Below are 18,411 nucleotides of genomic sequence, written 5' to 3'. Positions count from 1 at the left end.
TGAATAGGACTGTGCCGTTGTTGTGCTCCTGGATAAGCTGTGGTGGTTGTGGAGGAGACGGTAGGGTTTCTTGGTGGGCAGGGAGAGAATGGGCAATGCCATGCCTGGCAATGTCCAAGGGAAAGAGTGTATTGCCTAGGTGGTTTGATGTTTGCATAGAGCTGCCATCTGTGTAATGGAGAAACATCAGAGTGAGCCCTCTCTCATTGAATTGTGCATAAACTGTGATCGGAAGCAGTAGAAAGATGCCTGTGGGGACACAAATGACACACAGTTTTAGCCATCTCTAAGCCATTCCGGGCGAGCTGCGTTGTTAGAGACCCTGAGGAGAGATGCTGATGTCAGATGTCCCACACATCCACCCATACGTGCCAAGTATTCTTGTCTTTTATAACCTACCATAGCTTAGAGAAGCCTCAAACCAGTGTGGGGACATCACCTAACCAAGAGAGCAAACATAGCCCAATAGGCCCTACAAGACTATATAGCAAATAGAGTTCTCCTGATACCAACCTGCCCAGCCTTGTTTTCTGTGTGCCCTGCTTTGCCCTTTGCAATCACTCAAGGCACTAATCCTGCCCTAACACATTAAAGCCATGGGGGTTGCATGTGTTTATCGGAGAGGGAGGGTCTCTAGGCTAAAATAAGCAGTCTCTGGGTAATGGAGGACTGACTGTTCCCCAGTGGCCTTTGTGGTGCAATACAGTGGCACTGTGTGCCCCAAGGGCTTCCAGCATCTTCAGTGACATCCGAGTGCAGAGCAGGGGATGCTATGTATGAGCACTGGCTATTAGATAGCATTAGATATGCTATCTATGATGCATTTCCATCATCATAGGTGATGGATAGGTGCCTCAGTGCTGCCCTGTGCGCATCCCTAGTGCTCTGTTCCCTTCAGAAGATGTTTTCTGCCATACCCAGGCTGCTCCGGAGCTGAGCCTCCTAATGCACAGCTGGGAGACAGGGACACCCTAAGAGACATCCTTGGTGTTAGGTACAGTCTGCCTTGGCTCTATGAGGAGGCTTGGTGTGAAAGACAGGTCCAGGGCTGGTGAGATGTCCCTTCCAGTGCATTGTGCTATATAAAGCATTGCCTGCTATGGAAAACCTGGGCAGGAGATGGTTTGTGCAGGCTTTGGCATTGGTAGAAGGAGAGCATGACGCTGTTGAATGGAGAATTTGCATCCCCATCCACTGTGTTTCCCCTTCTCTGTGTGGTTTCCAAATGAAATATGTGGTAAAGAGACATCCAGGAAGCCAATACCTGGCACCTCTGGGAAGCTGCACTGGGGAATCATGCATGAGCCCATCACTGTTCTCCTTTCTGGGGGTGATGCTGAAATGGGATTGCCACATAAAGCTTTGTTTCAGATCTGCTTTGACCATGCTGGTACCCAGGCAGACATCAATTCACTGGGTAAAACTTGGCCACTGCTTGCAGTAGCTGCTCAGCACGATTAAGGCAATGACATACTGCCACGAGGCATGAGGAATCCGTGTGGCTGCTCCCTTATGTTGTAGCAGTCCAACACTTCCAGTCTCCTTGTGCTTCTTTACACTTTCTTCTTCCCTCTTTCCTTGGATGCAGACATCACAATCTCTCATCCTCTTGCACACACTGCTCTTAAAGTAGTTTATATCGTATGGGTAAGGGGGTTTGTGCAGTTACTGTAAGTTCCTGTTAGCCACCAGACAGCTTCTCTCTTGCAGATCTGATGTAGGACATCCTTACTTGAGCACTGAGGTGATTTGATATGGAAACCTGTGGGAGAGGCAGGCTTCGACCTAGGAGTGTTACGGCGTGCTCTCCTCTTCCCTCTGGACTTCCACACATGGGGTAGACTGCTGGCTCCAGCCTTTCCCATTAGAGAAGAAGGAACCCTCCAGGAGAGGCCGTGAGGAAGCATATTATTGGTTTAGCTCCTTTGCCATGTGATTCTGTAGGGAACCACATCTCTATTCTGTTTGCCTTTTGTACCCTTGGAGTAAGAGGGACCACTGGTCCTGGGTCCAGCTAGCACGTGTGTCTTAGCAGTCAGGCTTCAATTCAGCATGCGAGTCTATGGGGCTTTAACTTGCAAAGGAGCCCCATAGCCCTGTGCTAGCACTGCTGGATCCCCTGCTTTTGGGGTGCTTCTGATGTAACCAAGCAGCTCTGTGCTGCTATGTTAGAGGGTGTGTGGACAGCCCTGCATCCCTGAGGGATGCAGGGGAAGGTGGCAGCCAGCTCCAGCAGAGTCAGGTAGCAATCGTCTTCCCTCTCCTTGTCCCGGAGTGTGTGATCCCTTTCCCCTTCCCATTCCCGGAGCAGGATGCAGCCTTTGCAGCGTTGCCTGTTGTGGGAAAGCAGCGGAGCTCCACTGTGCGCTGCCTTTGCAAGCTGTAACCGTTTTCCCCTTGCATATGCCCAGGTTTGGATGCCAGTCCCCCGGCCAGTACTCATGAACTCACCATTCCCAATGATGTAAGTAAATCCAAGTGTGTGTGTATACACATATATATGTGTGTGTAAATACATGGATAGAAGCTGCAGGCACGTTCAGTAAGTTTAGAGGTGCCACTTCACCAGGTTCACTCACAGCATGTGCAGTCTGCTGGGGATCAGCCTGCAGCATAAAGCGCCCATTAGACTTCACTCCGTTGGTAGATTTTCAAGGTATAGTCCTCCTTCATGCTCCTTTTCCCTTTCCTGGGCTCATGAAACATGCCCAGTTGACAGCACTGGGAAGGGGAAGAGAGGTCCTGAGCCAGCCCTGATTAAACTAGAGCTCCTTAACCTAGCACTGGCAGGCCTGAGATGTTGTTTTGGTTCAAGCACGGTTACCAGGGGTAGGAGAGGTGAAGAGAAGGTAAGTAAATAGCGTTTCTGGTACCACCAAGTGCCACACAAGTGTCTGAAAGACACTGAAAGACAGTGCGTCCCATATGAGTACTGGTGGCAGACAACTTTTGGGTCTTGTAGATAGAGGCATTGTGGTAAAGTGGTTGTTGAACTGGGATATTCGCTGGGAGGAGGCTGGAGTCAGTGCCAGGATGGTGCTTGAGGATGCTCAGGTGGAGAGCCCATCACAGCTGGAACCTGGGTGCATGGATCTCATTTGCTTCTGGACTGGCCCACTGGTTGATAACCAGCCTGCACTTAAATCAGGATCATGGGAAGCGGGGGCACGATTTCCATTCTCAGTCCCCATCTCCGTCACCTACAAGCACCTTCAGCCTCACCAGGAGTTTCTGATGGGGTCTGGCTGCTATTGCTACTTCTTCCTGCTGTTGGCCATCACATGGCAGCACAAAGTGACTGGCAGCACCTCTGCTTCCACCCAAGAGACATGGCTCATCCTGGCTCTGCTTCTGTCCATATAGCAAGGCTTCAAGAAGCTCTGCAGCCAGCTGCAACAGCCACATCTGTTGTGTGGGTTGAGCATGGGGAGCTGTAACCCTGGCAACAATGGGAGCGTCTTCAGGAATAGCAAGTAGCCCTTTGCAAAAGGGCCCATGTGGGAAGAAAGGATGCTTGGGGCCTTTCCACAGGATCCAGGAGCATTTGCCCACCACAAGCCCAGCTTTCATCAGACCTGCACAGCATGAAATGTCATCACCTGCACCTTCCTGCCTTCAGCAACATGCTTCCTTAGCTCTGCCTCCTGTTTTGAAGGCTTTGAAACACTCCCTGCCAGAGAGGGTTTTGTTTCTTTAAAGCAAAGGGTCTACAGGCATGTTCTAGTGGTTTAGATGAGCTTGGGGTTATGCTCAAGGAAATGGGATGACATCCATCTCATTGCTCCTCTGACAGGAGAAACTTGAGTGCTGCTCAGCTTGGATGTTGATGGACATCAGTCTAGTTTGGCTCCTCAGGTCTCCGCAGAAGGTATGATCTCATCTGCTGAAGCCTCTCTGAGTCATTTCTGTGCCATGAGGACCAGTAGGGGTGGCTGGGGTGGGCTGGACACCCCACTGAGATAGCTGATATCTTGTCTTAGCCCTGCAGTGGGATGCATATTCAGGCCCATATGGGACAAACCACTAAGGCAGCCCCACGATCTGGCAAAAGGATGAGTGAGCATTTGGAAGAGCAGTTGTCTCCACTTCTACAGTGACAGGAATCCAGCAGCTGCCAAGGTGAACATCCCACATATTGGACAAGAGCTCAAAAGCTGGTGCCCAAGAAGGGCATGAAGAAACACCTCATTCCTGTGTTGGCAAAGCTGGACATCTCACTATATGTTACCAGGCTGCAGATGTGCTTGAGAGAACCATGTTTGATGCCCAGATGACCAGGAGCAAAGACTGAGGAGGTTCAAGCCATTGAGGACCACTGGGACAATTCAAGAGGTGGGCAACTGAGGAAATTCAAGCCACTGATCCCTTCACAAGCGTGTTTTAAGATGGTTTTACGTAGGATTCTCCTGCTGATGCCACAGCCACATTGTGCTCTCCTGTACATACCAGCAAGCCCTTGCACTGGATTAAAGGAGCTCAAGGGGGTAACAGAGGCACCAAGGGTGTCCCAAGTAGGGTAGAAGTAGTGTGAGATGGTGTGAGCAATGTGAAGCTATGGATGGTGCACCCTCTAATGGGTTTGGGCTGTCCCTGGGGAAGGTGATGGGCTTGATGGCATAGAATCCTAGAATGGTTTGGGTTGGAAAGGACCTTAAGAACATCCAGTTTCCAACCCCCTGCTATGGGCAGGGACACCTTCCACCTCTTCTAGTAACATATCCTCTGTAACCACCTTTACAAAGGGGGTAACTGGAGTTATCCCCTTCCAAATTTGAGTTTCCCAGTCCGAGCCACAACTTATCCCCATCCTTGCAAAAAACATTGGTCTAATAATTATTAGACCGTGCAAGTGATGGTCTATGCAAGTATTAGACCAAGATGAGCCCAGTATAACCCCTCGGAGATGCTGGTTACCATGTGCAGACAACTGCTATTTGCCCCCTAGAACAGAGCAGGGCAGGTTTCTAGATGGGTCCTGGGAGGACCGTGCTTGTGTGCAGGTGGAATTCACCCCTCTCCTGTTTGCATGAGCGTTAAGGTCACAGAGGGAGAAAGGCTCTTGGCTGGTGCCTGCCCGAGCTTCTCAGCCCTTCCCCTCCGTGCTTTCTTTCTAGCTAATAGGCTGCATCATCGGACGCCAAGGGACCAAAATCAATGAGATTCGGCAGATGTCGGGAGCGCAGATCAAAATCGCCAATGCCACGGAAGGCTCATCGGAGCGCCAAATCACCATCACAGGGACCCCTGCAAACATCAGCCTCGCGCAGTACCTCATCAACGCCAGGTGAGACCCCCTCCAAGCTCCAAACCCATTCCCGACGGTGTGGTTGGGAACACAGAAGGGCTTCCTGAGGCCGGCTGGGATGAAGGGTGGCTTCTGAGCGGGGACCGGATGGCACCAGCAGGACCTTTCCCCCCAGCCAAGCCTTTGGCTGAGGACCCGGCACTCCTCCTTGCTCAAGGATTTATGCTTATGGGTGGCCAAAATCACCGCCGTCTTCTCCTCTGTGGATAAGGCTGGGGATGGGGATGGAGCTGAGACAAGTGGTGGGGAGGCGTCACTTTGGACGTGCTCACTGGGATCCCAGCATCTCTTTAACTGCCACCTCTTCCGCCGTGCTTCCAGGCATCCCAAAGGCTTTTCCTCCATCCAGTGAATATAATCAGTCCAATAAATGCAAGACATGGGAACGGCCTGATTGCTTCCTTTTCATGCTCAAAAGCTTGGTGGAGCAGGACTTTGTGGAGGCCAAGGGTTCCCAGTGCTGCGTCTGGCTGGGGTGGGATGGTGCCTGTGCCTTGGGGGCCAGGGATCCTGCAGGAGACTATAGGGGAGGCATAACTGGACAGAGGGGTTGGGGACCAGCTCCATAACAGACCTGGTTGTGTGCCTGTGTGGACTTGTGGATGGGGAGCATAAGGGGAGACAGATGAATCCATCTGCCCATCCATGCTCTTGTGGTGGGCAGAGTTGGTGCTGTGACAACCTGCCTCCAGCCAAGACGTGTGCGAGGATGTGGGGGGCTGTTGGTGGCAACTCTGACGTTCATTATGATGTGGGCTGCAAGCAGCAGTGAGGTCTGTACGTGCTTTCTCCTCCTTTGCACCCAACCCACCTCAGCCCCCAACCTGCAACGGACCTCCACCATCCCCTCCTGCCCCACTGTCCCGCTGCCCGCATCCATGGCACCCCTCCAGCCACTCAGGAGAGGGATGGAGGGCATGGCCGAGTGGCTTTCCCTGCAGCTCCTTGCCATTCCCCCTTCCTCTTGAGGCAAGAGAGAGCAAGAAAAGAAAACTGAGCTGCCCTTGGTTATAGGGAAGGGCTGAGATTAGAGCGTAGAGGGAGCAGGATGAGGCACTATCTGCCTCTCCCATCACTTCAAACCCGAAGAAGCCAGGGATGCAAGCACAGCTGCCTGTCCTCAGTGGGACGGATGCTGGTACAAATGAATCCGTGTGCTGGGGTGTCCCCTGCCAGCACTTCTGGTGGGTTGCACCTCTATCACAGGCAGCAGTAAAGAGAAGAGAAAGGCTCTATGCTCCCCCCCTCCGTGGGGACCCCCAGTGCATTCAACCCCCCCAGTCTGAGCTGGGTCTAAGCACGAGGAGCAGCACTGCCCCACAGTGTCTTCGTTTTCTTTTCTGCCTCCGTTATTAAGCGCCTGTTTTTGTCTCCCCCCCACCCCTCTCTCTGCCCCTGTCTATTCTAGGCTGACGTCTGAGGTCACTGGAATGGGCGCACTCTAATTTCCACCCACCATCCTCCACTCCGCACCACCCGACCCTCTCCAGCCACCGGCACCCAGCCTGTACTGCCTGTACATTTACCCCTTTGCCTCCACACGTGCTCTTTTCTTTACTAACGACTCTAAACAGACGTCTCATTACACATATGCACACAACGGGAACGTTTCTTTACGAGCTCCTTACTGTGCTCCCGAGGCTGCTCCCAAACTCTTTGGTTATGGTCCTTGTTTGCAGCGTACGGTGTTATTGCTTCAGCCGCTTTTATCTGGGGGGGGGGATAGGGGTTTTATTCCTGTTGATGAGACTTCAGGAGATAATGGGGTCTCTAGTGTCAATCTAGCATAGTAGCTACTTACACATTTGAGTTGATGTTGGCGGTACTTGCTGTAGCCTATGGACCTGTGATGCCACCCAGAGCTGTGCGTGCTTCAGAGTACTTACTTCTCACCCTTCTTCCTTTGATGCTCCCTCTTCGTTTGCTTTGCTTGTCCTGGCTCACCTTTACCACCTTGCATCCCTGCCCTCAGGGTAAGGTGTGGTTTTCACCCTTTGGGATGCAGATCATGGATGTGGGAGCCAAGCCAACGTGCAACATGGCAGGTCCAGACAAGACATTTTTCCTACTGAATGAAAGGAATCACACCCACCCCTCCACAGAATGATCCTCTTTTTTAACTCACAAAGCAACTGGAAGTGGGAAGAACTCAGTTGTCCAGGATTCACGCCCCCAGGGGCATTTGAAAGCACTCTTTTAACAACCCCCATAGAGCAACCCCTTTGGACAATAGCTCAGGAAGCTCTGTAAGCTGGCTGTGTTTGTCATTTGTGTTCAATAAATGTCTGTGCAGCTCTGCTACTGATGGGCTCCGACTGTTCTTCTCCTGGATCTCCCTACCATCTCTAGCCCCATCCTTTCCTCTGCATCTTTCCACACCTCAAAACATCATCATAGTGGAATGGTTTGGGTTGGAAGGGACCTTAAAGCTCACCCAGTCCCGACCCCCTGCCACAGGCAGGGACACCTTCCACTAGAGCAGGGTGCTCCAAACCCTTGTGTCCAACCTGGCCTTGAACACTGCTGATGTACTTAGAGTACAACAATAACCATCTCTTACTGCTCCATTGTCTGGACAGATCTGCCATGTCTGTGCCTCATATCCTTCCCCAAGACCTTCTCTGCCCAGTCCTGCCTTCTGCTTCCAGGATTTACATATCCCTCCTTCCTCTCAAACACATATATTTCCCAGCTGTTTGTTTCCTATTGTACAAAACGCGTGGTACGTGGGTTTATCCTGTGTTGCAAATGAGGGGATCAGAACGCATCATGTACCCAGGCAGCTAAAGCAGTCACATGATGCATTGTTGCACCGTAGCACATGGGAAATGTATTGTTTTTTCCAGCTGAGCCCCAAGACTTCATGGCCTTTCCTTCTCTTCCTTCCTGCCAAGGCCACCACTGACCCATGGCACTGAGGCCTCGTCTCCATGGTGTGTGAGCACTTGCAGGGATGGTGACTGCAGCCCTGCCCTGGGCAGCCTGTTCAATGCCTGAGCACCCTCTGGGGAAGGAATTGTTCCTCAGCTCCATCTAAACCTGCCCTGGTGCAGCTTGAGGCCGTTTCCTCTTGTCCCATCCCTTGTTACCTGGGAGCAGAGACTGACCCCACCTCACTACAGCCTCCTGTCAGGCAGTTGTAGGGACCATGAGGCTGTATGCCAGAGCACAAGCATATCTTGCAGGTGAGGGAGGCACATGGTAACCCAGATCTTCCAGTGTCTGAAGTGGGCTACAAGGATGCAGAGAGGGGCTCTTCATCAGGGACTGCAGCGATAGGACGAGGGGTGATTGGGTTCAGACTGAAACAGGGGAAGGTCAGGTTGGAGATGAGGCAGAAGCTCTTCCCTGTGAGGGTGCTGAGGCGCTGGCACAGGGTGCCCAGAGAAGCTGTGGCTGCCCCATCCCTGGCAGTGTTCAAGGCCAGGTTGGACACAGGGGCTTGGAGCACCCTGCTCTAGTGGAAGGTGTCCCTGCCTGTGGCAGGGGTTGGAGCTGGATGAGCTTTAAGGTCCCTTCCAACCCAAACCAGTCTGGGATTCTAAGATATGTGTGAGAAAGAGGTGTTTAAACAACTGCAGTATCTCTTGGGAACATGTTGATGACAATGGCGATAACAAAATCCCAAGGAATGTATCAAACTGGGCTTTGATTTCTTTGGAATGTCTTAGAAGGAGATTTGCTGTTTTGTTTGGAAGCCTCCTTCCTCTGCGTTTTGCTTTTACTTGTGCTACATCTTGGGTTTGCATTTAGATGGACTTAGAATTCTCCAGGGATGCATCCATAGCCCTGTCACTGGGAAAAACATATGCCCATCTCTAATATCTAGTACAAGGTGAACGTCCCAGTTGATCAACAGTACAGCTTGAATGCATGGCTTTTCCCTCTCGAAGTGACGCATTTAATCCAGATGGAATGATTCAACGTTCCTGGAAGGAACCAACTCAGTATTACTCAGTTCAAACACATTGGGAATCCATTCTTTTGTGGGAAATGGTTACTTTGGCAGGAAAGCATTGGTCTGATGCTTCCCCTGGCCCACGGAACATAGTGGATTTCCATCAGAGAGGGGCCAGCTGAGGTCCTTGCTCAGCCCCTTGGGGCTCAGATGAAGCTTTCCACTCCCCCTCATGTCCTTCCCAGGTCATGCTCCCAAAATCCAGTGTTTGGTCTATTGTTATGTGCATTTTTTCCTCTAGATCCTATTTGCAAATCTAATACATGATGGAGTTGAAAAACAGAGATTGTTTCCCCTAAGGGAAAGTGACTTTAACCAGGGACTCTCTTTAAATTTCATACTCTTTTCAGTCGTAATTCAGGTTTTTTACCCATGTATTCATGCTAGTCACTTTGAATTATGCTAATTTCAAGCTTATGGTCCATTAGCAAGGGTAATTTCACCCCTCCAGTGTTGGCAGAGGAAGGGTTTCAGGGGGATGTCTCTGTGCTGTGGATGGGATGAATCCAGAGTCTCATTTCATCCTTGGCCACAGGGGTGGAAGGATGGCTGGGGCTCGGGCAAACCCTTTCTGACCCCTTTGTGATGCCGGGTCTATGAGAGCCCAGCAGCCCATGTCCCCCGACCCAGCCCGTCTGCAGCCCCCAGCCTCAGGAGGTCACTAGGTGTCCCCATTGGCCAGGTTTTTGCGTGCATCCCGCTCCAGCCGGGATGTGGGCAGCGCTTGGATATCACAGAAACAGAATCAACGAGGTGGCAAAAGACCTTTAAGCTCATCCAGTCCAACCTTTACCCCAGCACAGCCAAGGCCACCCCTAACCCATGGCACTGAAGGCATCATACTCTGCTGCATCTGCTTGCAGAAGAAAGAATCATGGAATGGTTTGGGTTGGAAGGGACTTTGAACACTGGCAGGGATGGGGCAGCCACAGCTTCCCTGTGCCAGCGCCTCAGCACCCTCGCAGGGAAGAGCTTCTGCCTAAGAGCTCATCTCAGTCTCCCCTGTTCTGGCAGGTTAAAGCCATTCCCCTTGTCCTGTCCCTACAGGCCCTTGTCCAAAGCCCCTCTCCAGGTTTCCTGGAGCCCCTTTAGGCACTGGAGCTGCTCTGAGGTCTCCCCTTAAGGAGCCTTCTCTTCTCCAGGCTGAACCAGCCCAGCTCTCTCAGCCTGGCTTCAGAGCAGAGCTGCTCCAACCCTCGGAGCATCTCTGTGGCCTCTCTCCAACAGCTCCACATCCCTCTTGTGCTGTTGTCCCCCAGAGCTAGATGAAGGACTTCACAAGAAGGGTCCCATCAGTGCTGGGACCTTTATGGGGACACCCCAGCCCATCTGGGTAAGCACACATGGCTACCAGCTCCCTTTGGCCATGGATGTCCCCATGCTCTCCACTTGTACCAGTAGCATCATGGGATGAGGTTGGCAGCACAGGACCCGTTGGTCTCACTGCCCATGGCAGGGGATTGGAACTGGATGATCTTCAGGTCTTTTCCAACCAAACCAAACCGTTCTATGATTCTATCCCTCAGCTCTTGGTAGGAGCGACTGCAGCTCAGGGTGGAATGACTTGCAGAAAGGTGATGTTCTCCATGCGATTCCCCTGCTCCCATGTTGGATACTGTAAGGAGCTGGGGTTCTGCTGAGAAGGTTAATTTTTGCTTTCCCTTCAGAAAGAGAAGGAAATCCAGCTGCGGGTCCTAATCCTCTGTGCTCTGTGTCAAGCACCAGGCCTTCATCCAAAGGGTAACGTGGCAGTCAGTGACTTTGAGGAAGTACTGAATGTACCAGATGTGCAACTCCTTTGACTCCAGATGTGCAGCCGCCCCCTTTCCCGCTCAGCCTCAGCACAGTTGTCCTGCAAAGAAGAACAGGAGACACCAGATCACTCGGAAAGCATCCCACAGACTAAACCCAGCCAAGTGCAAACCCAGGCTGGCTCTGGATTCCCACAGCCCTGCGTAGGCAGCTTAACCACAGGGAATGTCGCTTCCCAGCAACAATGCTCCGCACATGGGGAACAAGATGAGAATGGAGCAGTGAAGCTCCATTTGCGAGCACCATTCTCAACAGAGCTGATTTAAAATATGCATGCTGTTTCTAGAAGGAACTGCTTTGATCCCGAAAGGGAAAGCTGGGATGTACAAGTATTTGAGGCACTCCTGGACCGCTGGGCTCTGATTCCCAGCAGGCAGTCTTTTCAGTGGCATTAGTTATTCCTGCAGGAAAGCCTGTGCCTAAGAGCATCTGGACTGAAAAGGGGGAGAGTTATGCTTGGATCTAGAGCCTCTTTGGGTTTTGATACTTCAGATGAGGTTCCAGCGTGAGGGATGCTCCCGGGAAGCGTGGGCACCATGGCAGCAGGCCGTTGCCAGGGATGCTGTGGCTGCCCCATCACTGGCAGTGTTGGATAGGGCTTGGAGCACCCTGCTCTAGTGGAAGGTGTCCCTGCCCATGGCAGGGGGTTGGAACTGGATGAGCTTTAAGGTCCCGTCCAACCCATGGTTCTATGATTATGCACATCCAAAAGCTCTCATTCAGTGATGTGGGGTTTGGGCTTCTTTTGGTGGGATTCTTGAGGAAAGAGCTCCCACCCTTATTGCAATGACCTAACCTGAGGCTACTGCTGCAGCCAGTGCTGGGGTTTTCCCAAGGTACATTGCTGTGTGCTCTTCTCAAGCAGCAATGCTCCCAAATCTTCTTCAGGAGTGCCTACAAACAGGCAGCTAAAGATGCAACCGGACACCCCTGACAAACTGCCTTTAGAACCGCTCTTCGGTTGCATACTGATATTCCTTTCCTTGCTTCAAGTCGATTTCCTCTCCAACTATTTCAGGCTGGAATGCAATGAATTCAAGATGCGCAGGATGGTGCAGCGCATCTTGATGTGCAGATTCAGCCTGTGATGCTTGATCCTTCATGCTGTGACCATGGCTCCTTGGCAGCCAGAACATGGGCAGAGCGGGCTTTTTGTTTCCCCTTGGTGCAACACCAAACCCAAATCCTGCTTACAGGCTTCCTGCTGTTCACAGGCCAGGCTGTGCACTGTTTCCCAGTGCTCTCAGCACCCAGGGAAGTGTTCACACACCATGTAGATGAGGCCCTCAGTGCCATGGGTCAGTGGTGGCCTTGGCAGTGCTGGGCAATGGTTAGACTGGATGAGCTTAAAGGGCTTTTCCAGCCTGTTTGATCCTATGATTCTGTGCATCCCCATAACCAAGGGGTTGGGAGGGGGAAGCACCCATGTTGGAGCCTCAGCTGTGCCCTGACCATCTCCCTTGATTGACCTCCTAGCTCTCCAGACCCTGATCTGCATGGGAAGAACACCTTCACCGCTTGACTGGAGGGATGCAGCGGATGTGGTGCCCGTGGCTGATGCTTGAAGACCCCCTGAAGATGCTGTCAAGCTTCCCATGAGGTTCTCCCTCTCCTCCGTGCTGCAGTATTTGCTTCTGCAAGCAAGCATCTCCCCTCTCTGTGCTTCTTTATCCCCCCTATTCCCCTGCTGCTTTGCAATGTACTTGGTGGGTTGCTTGTGTAACTGCAATAAAGCTTTGGTTGCTTAATGTGGTTAGAGAGCAAAAAGGGATTCCCCCATGGGTGCGCACGCTGCTCGGCATCCACACGGAGGGGGATGGGATGCTGCATTGGTCCCCTCCAAGAAGGGTTAATGGGGAAACTGAGCCCACGAAGCAAACCACAATGGTCTGGAAAAAAGGGCCTCAGAAGCCTGGCTCCACTCAGCATCAGGAAACAATCCCACTTCGGAGTGGGACTGCCAGGAGGGGAGGAGGCAGAGCACTGGGAAGAGAATCCAGAGCTTTCCCTGAAGGCAGCAAGGGCCGGGATTCATTATCTGTTGGGAGATGTGTTTATAGCAAGTGTGAGTCACTGCTGGGCCCCTGAACAGAAGCAGGGGCCACCAGGAATACAGATGGGCTATGGGATGTGCCCATCCAGCCCCACGCAATGGCAGCTCCCTAACCAGCACCTCCATTCCTGCCCATGCCCTTGGGTAAAACCAGCACAGGGTGGGGTTCCGCCCATGATGATGATGAGTCAACTTTGCCCCCATCTCTGCATGTTGCCCTGGTGCAGTGAGGGGGTCTCCATCCCCAAATGGTCCAGCCCTAGGGCTTAAACGCAGCCAGGAGAAGCCAGCACTGGCTGCCTGGACCCCTGCCCCATAGGGAAGCAAAGACAAAAGCCATGCTGGGGGTACAAGTAGATGAGCTTTAAGGTCCCTTCCAATCCAAACTATTCAGTGATTTTATGGTCTGTATCCCAGATTATCCCCGGGAGGAAAAGCCACCTTTTCCAGCTTGCAGGAGGCTTCCATGGCACTATCCTTAACACACTGTTATCTTGCCTGGGATGAGAATTAACTCAGAAAAAACATCATTTTGCTCCTGCTTTCCTTCACAGCTCTCTTTATTTGAATGAGGTAACACAGCAAAGGCCACACTTCCCATGGACTGAAGATGCACACCATGGTGTGTTGATACGCAGCCAGGATGGGTGCCTGACACAGGGCTTGAATCCCTGCCCACAATGGGAAGATGGGATGTGAAGGGATGTTAGCATCCTTCACCTGCATGCATTGACTTTTCCTATGCAGGACTCATCAGCTGAAACACACATCACATGTGCCCCTGTGAAGGCATTAAGGGATGCAGCTGTCCTATGCTCCTCCCCATCACCTCCAGCTCTCTGATACAGGGAAGCTGGCTGCAGAACTTGGTGCATCCCTCCTGCAAGGGTGAGTGTTTGGAGATTATAGCAGCCCCTTTGCTTTTGGTGGCTCCTCCTACAGGATAAAGCAGAGAAAGGGACATGCTTTTCTTTATGACCTCTGGGATTTCCTTTGTGGTGCATCTGGGCTGCTATCTCCTCTGTTAGATCCTGCTTCAGCACGGAGCAGCTCAGCCTCTCCTTGTGTGCCTTGTGCTCATGTCCCCTGGTATCTTTTAAAAGGCCACTTTGTATCCTAAGGGATAGTTGTCCTCCCTGCTTCTCTTGCAGCTCAGCATCATCACTGCTGCCTCAGCCACAGCTGAGCAATGAGCAGGAGGAACAGGCTTGAGGACAACAGAATGGCAGGATGATTTACTTCTTCACTGTCTGCAAGAGGAGGATGCTTGGCACTGCTTAGAGAGGGCTGGGAAGGCATCCTTGCCAGCAAGGGTAGCTGACTGGGTTTAGACTTCTAGGAAAGGCTGCAGGCTGGATCTGGCTCTGGTGTAAAGTTGCGTGCCTTGCTGCATCCTCAAAGGAGATGTGATGGGTGTTGGAGTGGTGAAAAGAGTGAGTATAAACAGTGAATAAAAGACTGGGAGCAGAAACAGCCTGGGAATGAGCTAACAGGGACCTCAGGGAGTTTGCTCCTGTGCTGGGGTAGCTCATCCCTCCTTGGAATAGCATGGGAAGGAATTGCGCTGGCTCTGTGCTTTGCCAGGGAGCACAACCATGGAGGGTATCCAACAAGCTAGACAGATCCCTGCAGTTCCCAGAGGTTGCTGCCTATATGGTGGGGGGAGAATGAAAGCACATCCAGAGGAGTGGAGGGCACCCGAGAGGAGGAGGAGATTAAATGAGAGTCATTAGAGGTGGTCTTCTGGCCCTGCAGAAGAGATGAGCTGGGCTGTAGCACTTGAAAGACAGGACAAGCTGGTGGGAAGCAGGCCAGGGGTGCAACAAGAAGCACAACATCACATTGGGCATGGATGGGGATACGGGAGAGGATGGAGAGCACTTCCAGCTTCATGCCACCTCTTCCACCTGGGCTCACTGGAACTAGTCCTGGGTGCTGCGTGTACCAAGAAGCTGTTGAGCATCTGCATGGATGCAAGGGAAGAGAGCTTAGAAGTGATGCTGTAATCCATGGCAGGGGAAACCCAAAGGTTTCTACCTGGGTAGCATCCCCTTGCAGTTTGGTGATGCCAGGTAGCATCATCCCCTTGCAGTTTGGTGATGCTAGGTAGCATCATCCCCTTGCAGTTTGGTGATGCTGGGTAGCATCATCCCCTTGCAGTTTGGTGATGCCAGGTAGCATCATCCCCTTGCAGTTTGGTGATGCTGGGTAGCATCATCCCCTTGCAGTTTGGTGATGCCAGGTAGCATCCCCTTGCAGTTTGGTGATGCTGGCTGGTCCAAGTTCTGTGAACCCAAGGCAAAGCAGCCCTGTGCCACCCCATGGTGTGTGGCCAGAGCCAGGGCTGTTCCTCGAGCGCCTGGTGCCTCCCTTCCCCAGGAAGATGTGCCCAGCCTGGCAAAGCACACTCCACTCCTTGGGAATAGCCCAAAAGCGACGTGTTTTATAGCAGAGGATGGAAAGTATTCCCCACCCAAGAGCCAGAGGGGTTAGCGCGTGCTTTTCCACCCAGCTTTCATGCTGTGCCTGCATGGATGTGTTCTGTGACAGGCTCTGGACGAGCTCTGTGCCCCTGCCCTGCAGTGGCGTCCTTAGGGCTGGGGATGTGCATACACACACACGCACACTCTTCTGTTCTCACTAAGAAGCGGAGGAGGATGCAGCACGTCTTGCTGATCTTTCTGCTTTGGGCCAGTTTATCCTCAAACTACAACGATCACAAACCCTCCCCAGAAGCCAACGCTTCGGGTTATTCCTGTTTTCTCAATGTAAAATGTACATTTTTCCCTGGAGAAAAGGAGGGAAAACGGCTGTGGAAGTGAGTTTGGCTTTGCTCACTTTCAAGCCTCTGCTGTGATGCAGGGGAAGAGTGAGACTCTTTCACCTTCCCAGCATCCTGAACATGTGATGCTCTGGCATCCCATTTACTGCAGAGGAGAAGATCCCCCTCAAGTGCTGGGAAGGGGCTAGAAAAAAGACCCCCAAAAGCATTATCCCCTCTCCTCCAGCTCCCAGCACCCGCATCTGCAACCTCGCCTTTAGCTTAACTCCTCTTCCCTAAGAAGCTGAGCCAAGCTTTCCCACAGACCCAGACAGCTCTTAGAGAAATATTATTACCAGATGGTTTGTTTTTTCCATAGCACCAGAGGCCAGTGTGAGGTAACGGGGAAAAACATTAACCCACCCCACACCAGCCTGGCTGTGGGGCTGTGGTGTTCCCGGTGGAGCTGTGCTGGCACATATGGGGTCTGCAGGGTGGTTGGATGGGGGACACCACCACCCCATACACACTGTGTTGGCAGCATGGCTGGAAACCTCCCCTCCTTGGACTGGCAGTGATTTGGGAAGGGAAGAGCATGTCCCCAAATGGTGCAGGAAGGGAGGGAAGGGCTCTCCCTCCCTCCTCCTCCTCCTCTAGGCCAGCCCAGTTGGCAAAAAGCACAGCAGAGGGGTTCACGCCAGGTCATATGAGCCAGTGATGTGAGTGGAGGAGAAACACCACGTCCTGTCTGTCCTGCTGCTTACCATGAACAAGAAGCAACAGAGAGTAGGGATGTCAAGGGGTTTGGAAGGTGCTGCATGGCGCAGATTGGTTCTTCCATTGAAGTCTTTGTGGTTGGATGAGCATGAGACCTTCCTCTACTGCTCTCTGCCTTTGAGAGGATGCCATGTGATGTTTCCTTGCCTGTGCTGGAAGAGGTGATGCTTTCTTGCTCAGAGGGGTTTCTCTGCTCCTTTCTCCCACAGAGATCCACTGTGGGAAGCTGAATCACCATGTGCAGAAACACCACAAGCCACATGTTTTCCAGAGGGGTTTGTGGTTGGAGCAGTGCTCATGGCTGCTCCCATCCTGCAGCTCTGAGCATGGAAATAGGGTGACCAGTTGGGGACTGCAGGTTGAGGGAGGAGATCCTGCCCCTCTATTCCACCCTTGTGAGACCCCCCCCTTGTAGCACTGTGTGGTTCTGGTGTCCTCAGCATAAGAAGCACATGGAGCTGTTGGAGCAAGTCCAGAGGAGGCCACGAGGATGCTCAGGGGCTGGAGCAGCTCCTGTATGGAGACAGGATGAGAACATTGGGGCTGTTCAGCCTGGAGAAGAGAAGCTGCGTGGAGACCTCAGAGCAGCTTCCAGTGTCTGAAGGGGCTACAAGGATGCTGGAGAGGGACTGCAATGATAGGACAAGGGGTGATGGGTTCAAACTGAAACAGGGGAAGTTCAGGTTGGAGATAAGCCAGAAGCATCCCTGGCAGTGTTCAAGGCCAGACCGGACACAGGGGCTTGGAGCAACCTGTGCTGCTGGAAGATGTCCCTGCCCGTTGCAGGGAGTTGGAACTCGATAAGCTTTAAGGTCCCTTAACCCAAACCACTCTGTGATTCTATGGCAGCTGGGCAGCAGTTTGCAGGCTGAGCCCCAGGGGTGTTGCAATCACTGGGCCTCACAGCACACCATCACTTCCCGAAACCTAAGGCATCCCTTTTCCCTTCTTCTTCAGGAGGCCAGAAAAGCTGAGCCCTATGGCTCTGCCACACCAGGTCCCCTTCCATCTGCCAGCATCCCCCCAGAGTGCCATACAGATGAGCAAGAGTAACCCATCCTCAGTGCCTGCATGCTCCATCCCAAGTCCCACCACAGCACTGCTTTGCACAGCAAGCAACAGACTTCCAGTACAATTCCAGACCAACCTGGGTGCAGGAAAGAAAGTGCATTTGGAAGAGAATCTTTGCTTGTTCTCCTCCCAGGGACTGGGAAAGGAATACTTTGGTTCCCTTTTTCTGCTATTAACTCTTTCACGTGACCTTTCCTTAACTTTCATCAATTCCACTTTGAAATGGAAAACATTGCTTCCATAGGAAACATGGAAATGAGCTGAAACAAATTCCCATGGGAAGAGTCAGGATTGAACCCACCATCAGGCCCATCACCAAAGGAGGATGTGGAAAGCAGGGAAGGACCCAGTTCCAGGTTTCCATCTCCATGCTGGGAGATGCCACAATTAATGAGCACTGAAATTCCCCTGATTGCAACCACACGGAGCACACCAGCATCCCGCCAGCCTGCCTGCTCCATCCTTCCCCCTGCTTCTGGGGAACTGGGTGCCCAACACTTGCTAAGTGTTTGGAATGGTTTGCTAGGAGAGGTTTCTGTGTGCTGTGGTTACTGAAAGATACAACCCCCCTCAGGATGGCTGTAGGATCCCAGCCCCTCAAATGTGTACGATCCAACTTGTGCCTAAGAGCTCATTTCAATCTCCCCTCTGCGGAGAGGTTTGGTTGTTCATGG

The 18,411-nt window shown here is 52.3% G+C and overlaps 1 protein-coding gene across 18 annotated transcripts in view; it reads left to right on the top strand.

Annotated features, from left to right (window-relative positions):
* The window catches only part of LOC136009704 (poly(rC)-binding protein 3), a 50,931-nt gene extending 38,108 nt beyond the window's left edge, over nucleotides 1–12,823 (top strand). For 11 of the 18 annotated variants that reach the window (XM_065669830.1, XM_065669846.1, XM_065669845.1 and 8 more), the window contains 3 exons: nucleotides 2,412–2,464; nucleotides 5,115–5,284; nucleotides 12,552–12,823. In XM_065669830.1, the coding sequence (XP_065525902.1) occupies nucleotides 2,412–2,464; nucleotides 5,115–5,284; nucleotides 12,552–12,597 (269 nt within the window). In that variant the 3' untranslated portion in view covers nucleotides 12,598–12,823. Of the gene's footprint in view, nucleotides 1–2,411; nucleotides 2,465–5,114; nucleotides 5,285–6,713; nucleotides 7,607–12,551 lie in introns of those variants that run through there. The other 7 variants (XM_065669841.1, XM_065669837.1, XM_065669833.1 and 4 more) reach the window with 3 other exon arrangements.
* The last annotated feature ends 5,588 nt before the right edge of the window (nucleotides 12,824–18,411 follow it).

The sequence above is a fragment of the Lathamus discolor genome, chromosome 3, assembly GCF_037157495.1.
Source record: "Lathamus discolor isolate bLatDis1 chromosome 3, bLatDis1.hap1, whole genome shotgun sequence".
NCBI classification, from domain to species: Eukaryota; Metazoa; Chordata; class Aves; order Psittaciformes; family Psittacidae; genus Lathamus; species Lathamus discolor.
Note: the sequence above shows the minus strand (reverse complement) of the source record. Positions and strands in the feature narration are given on the sequence as shown.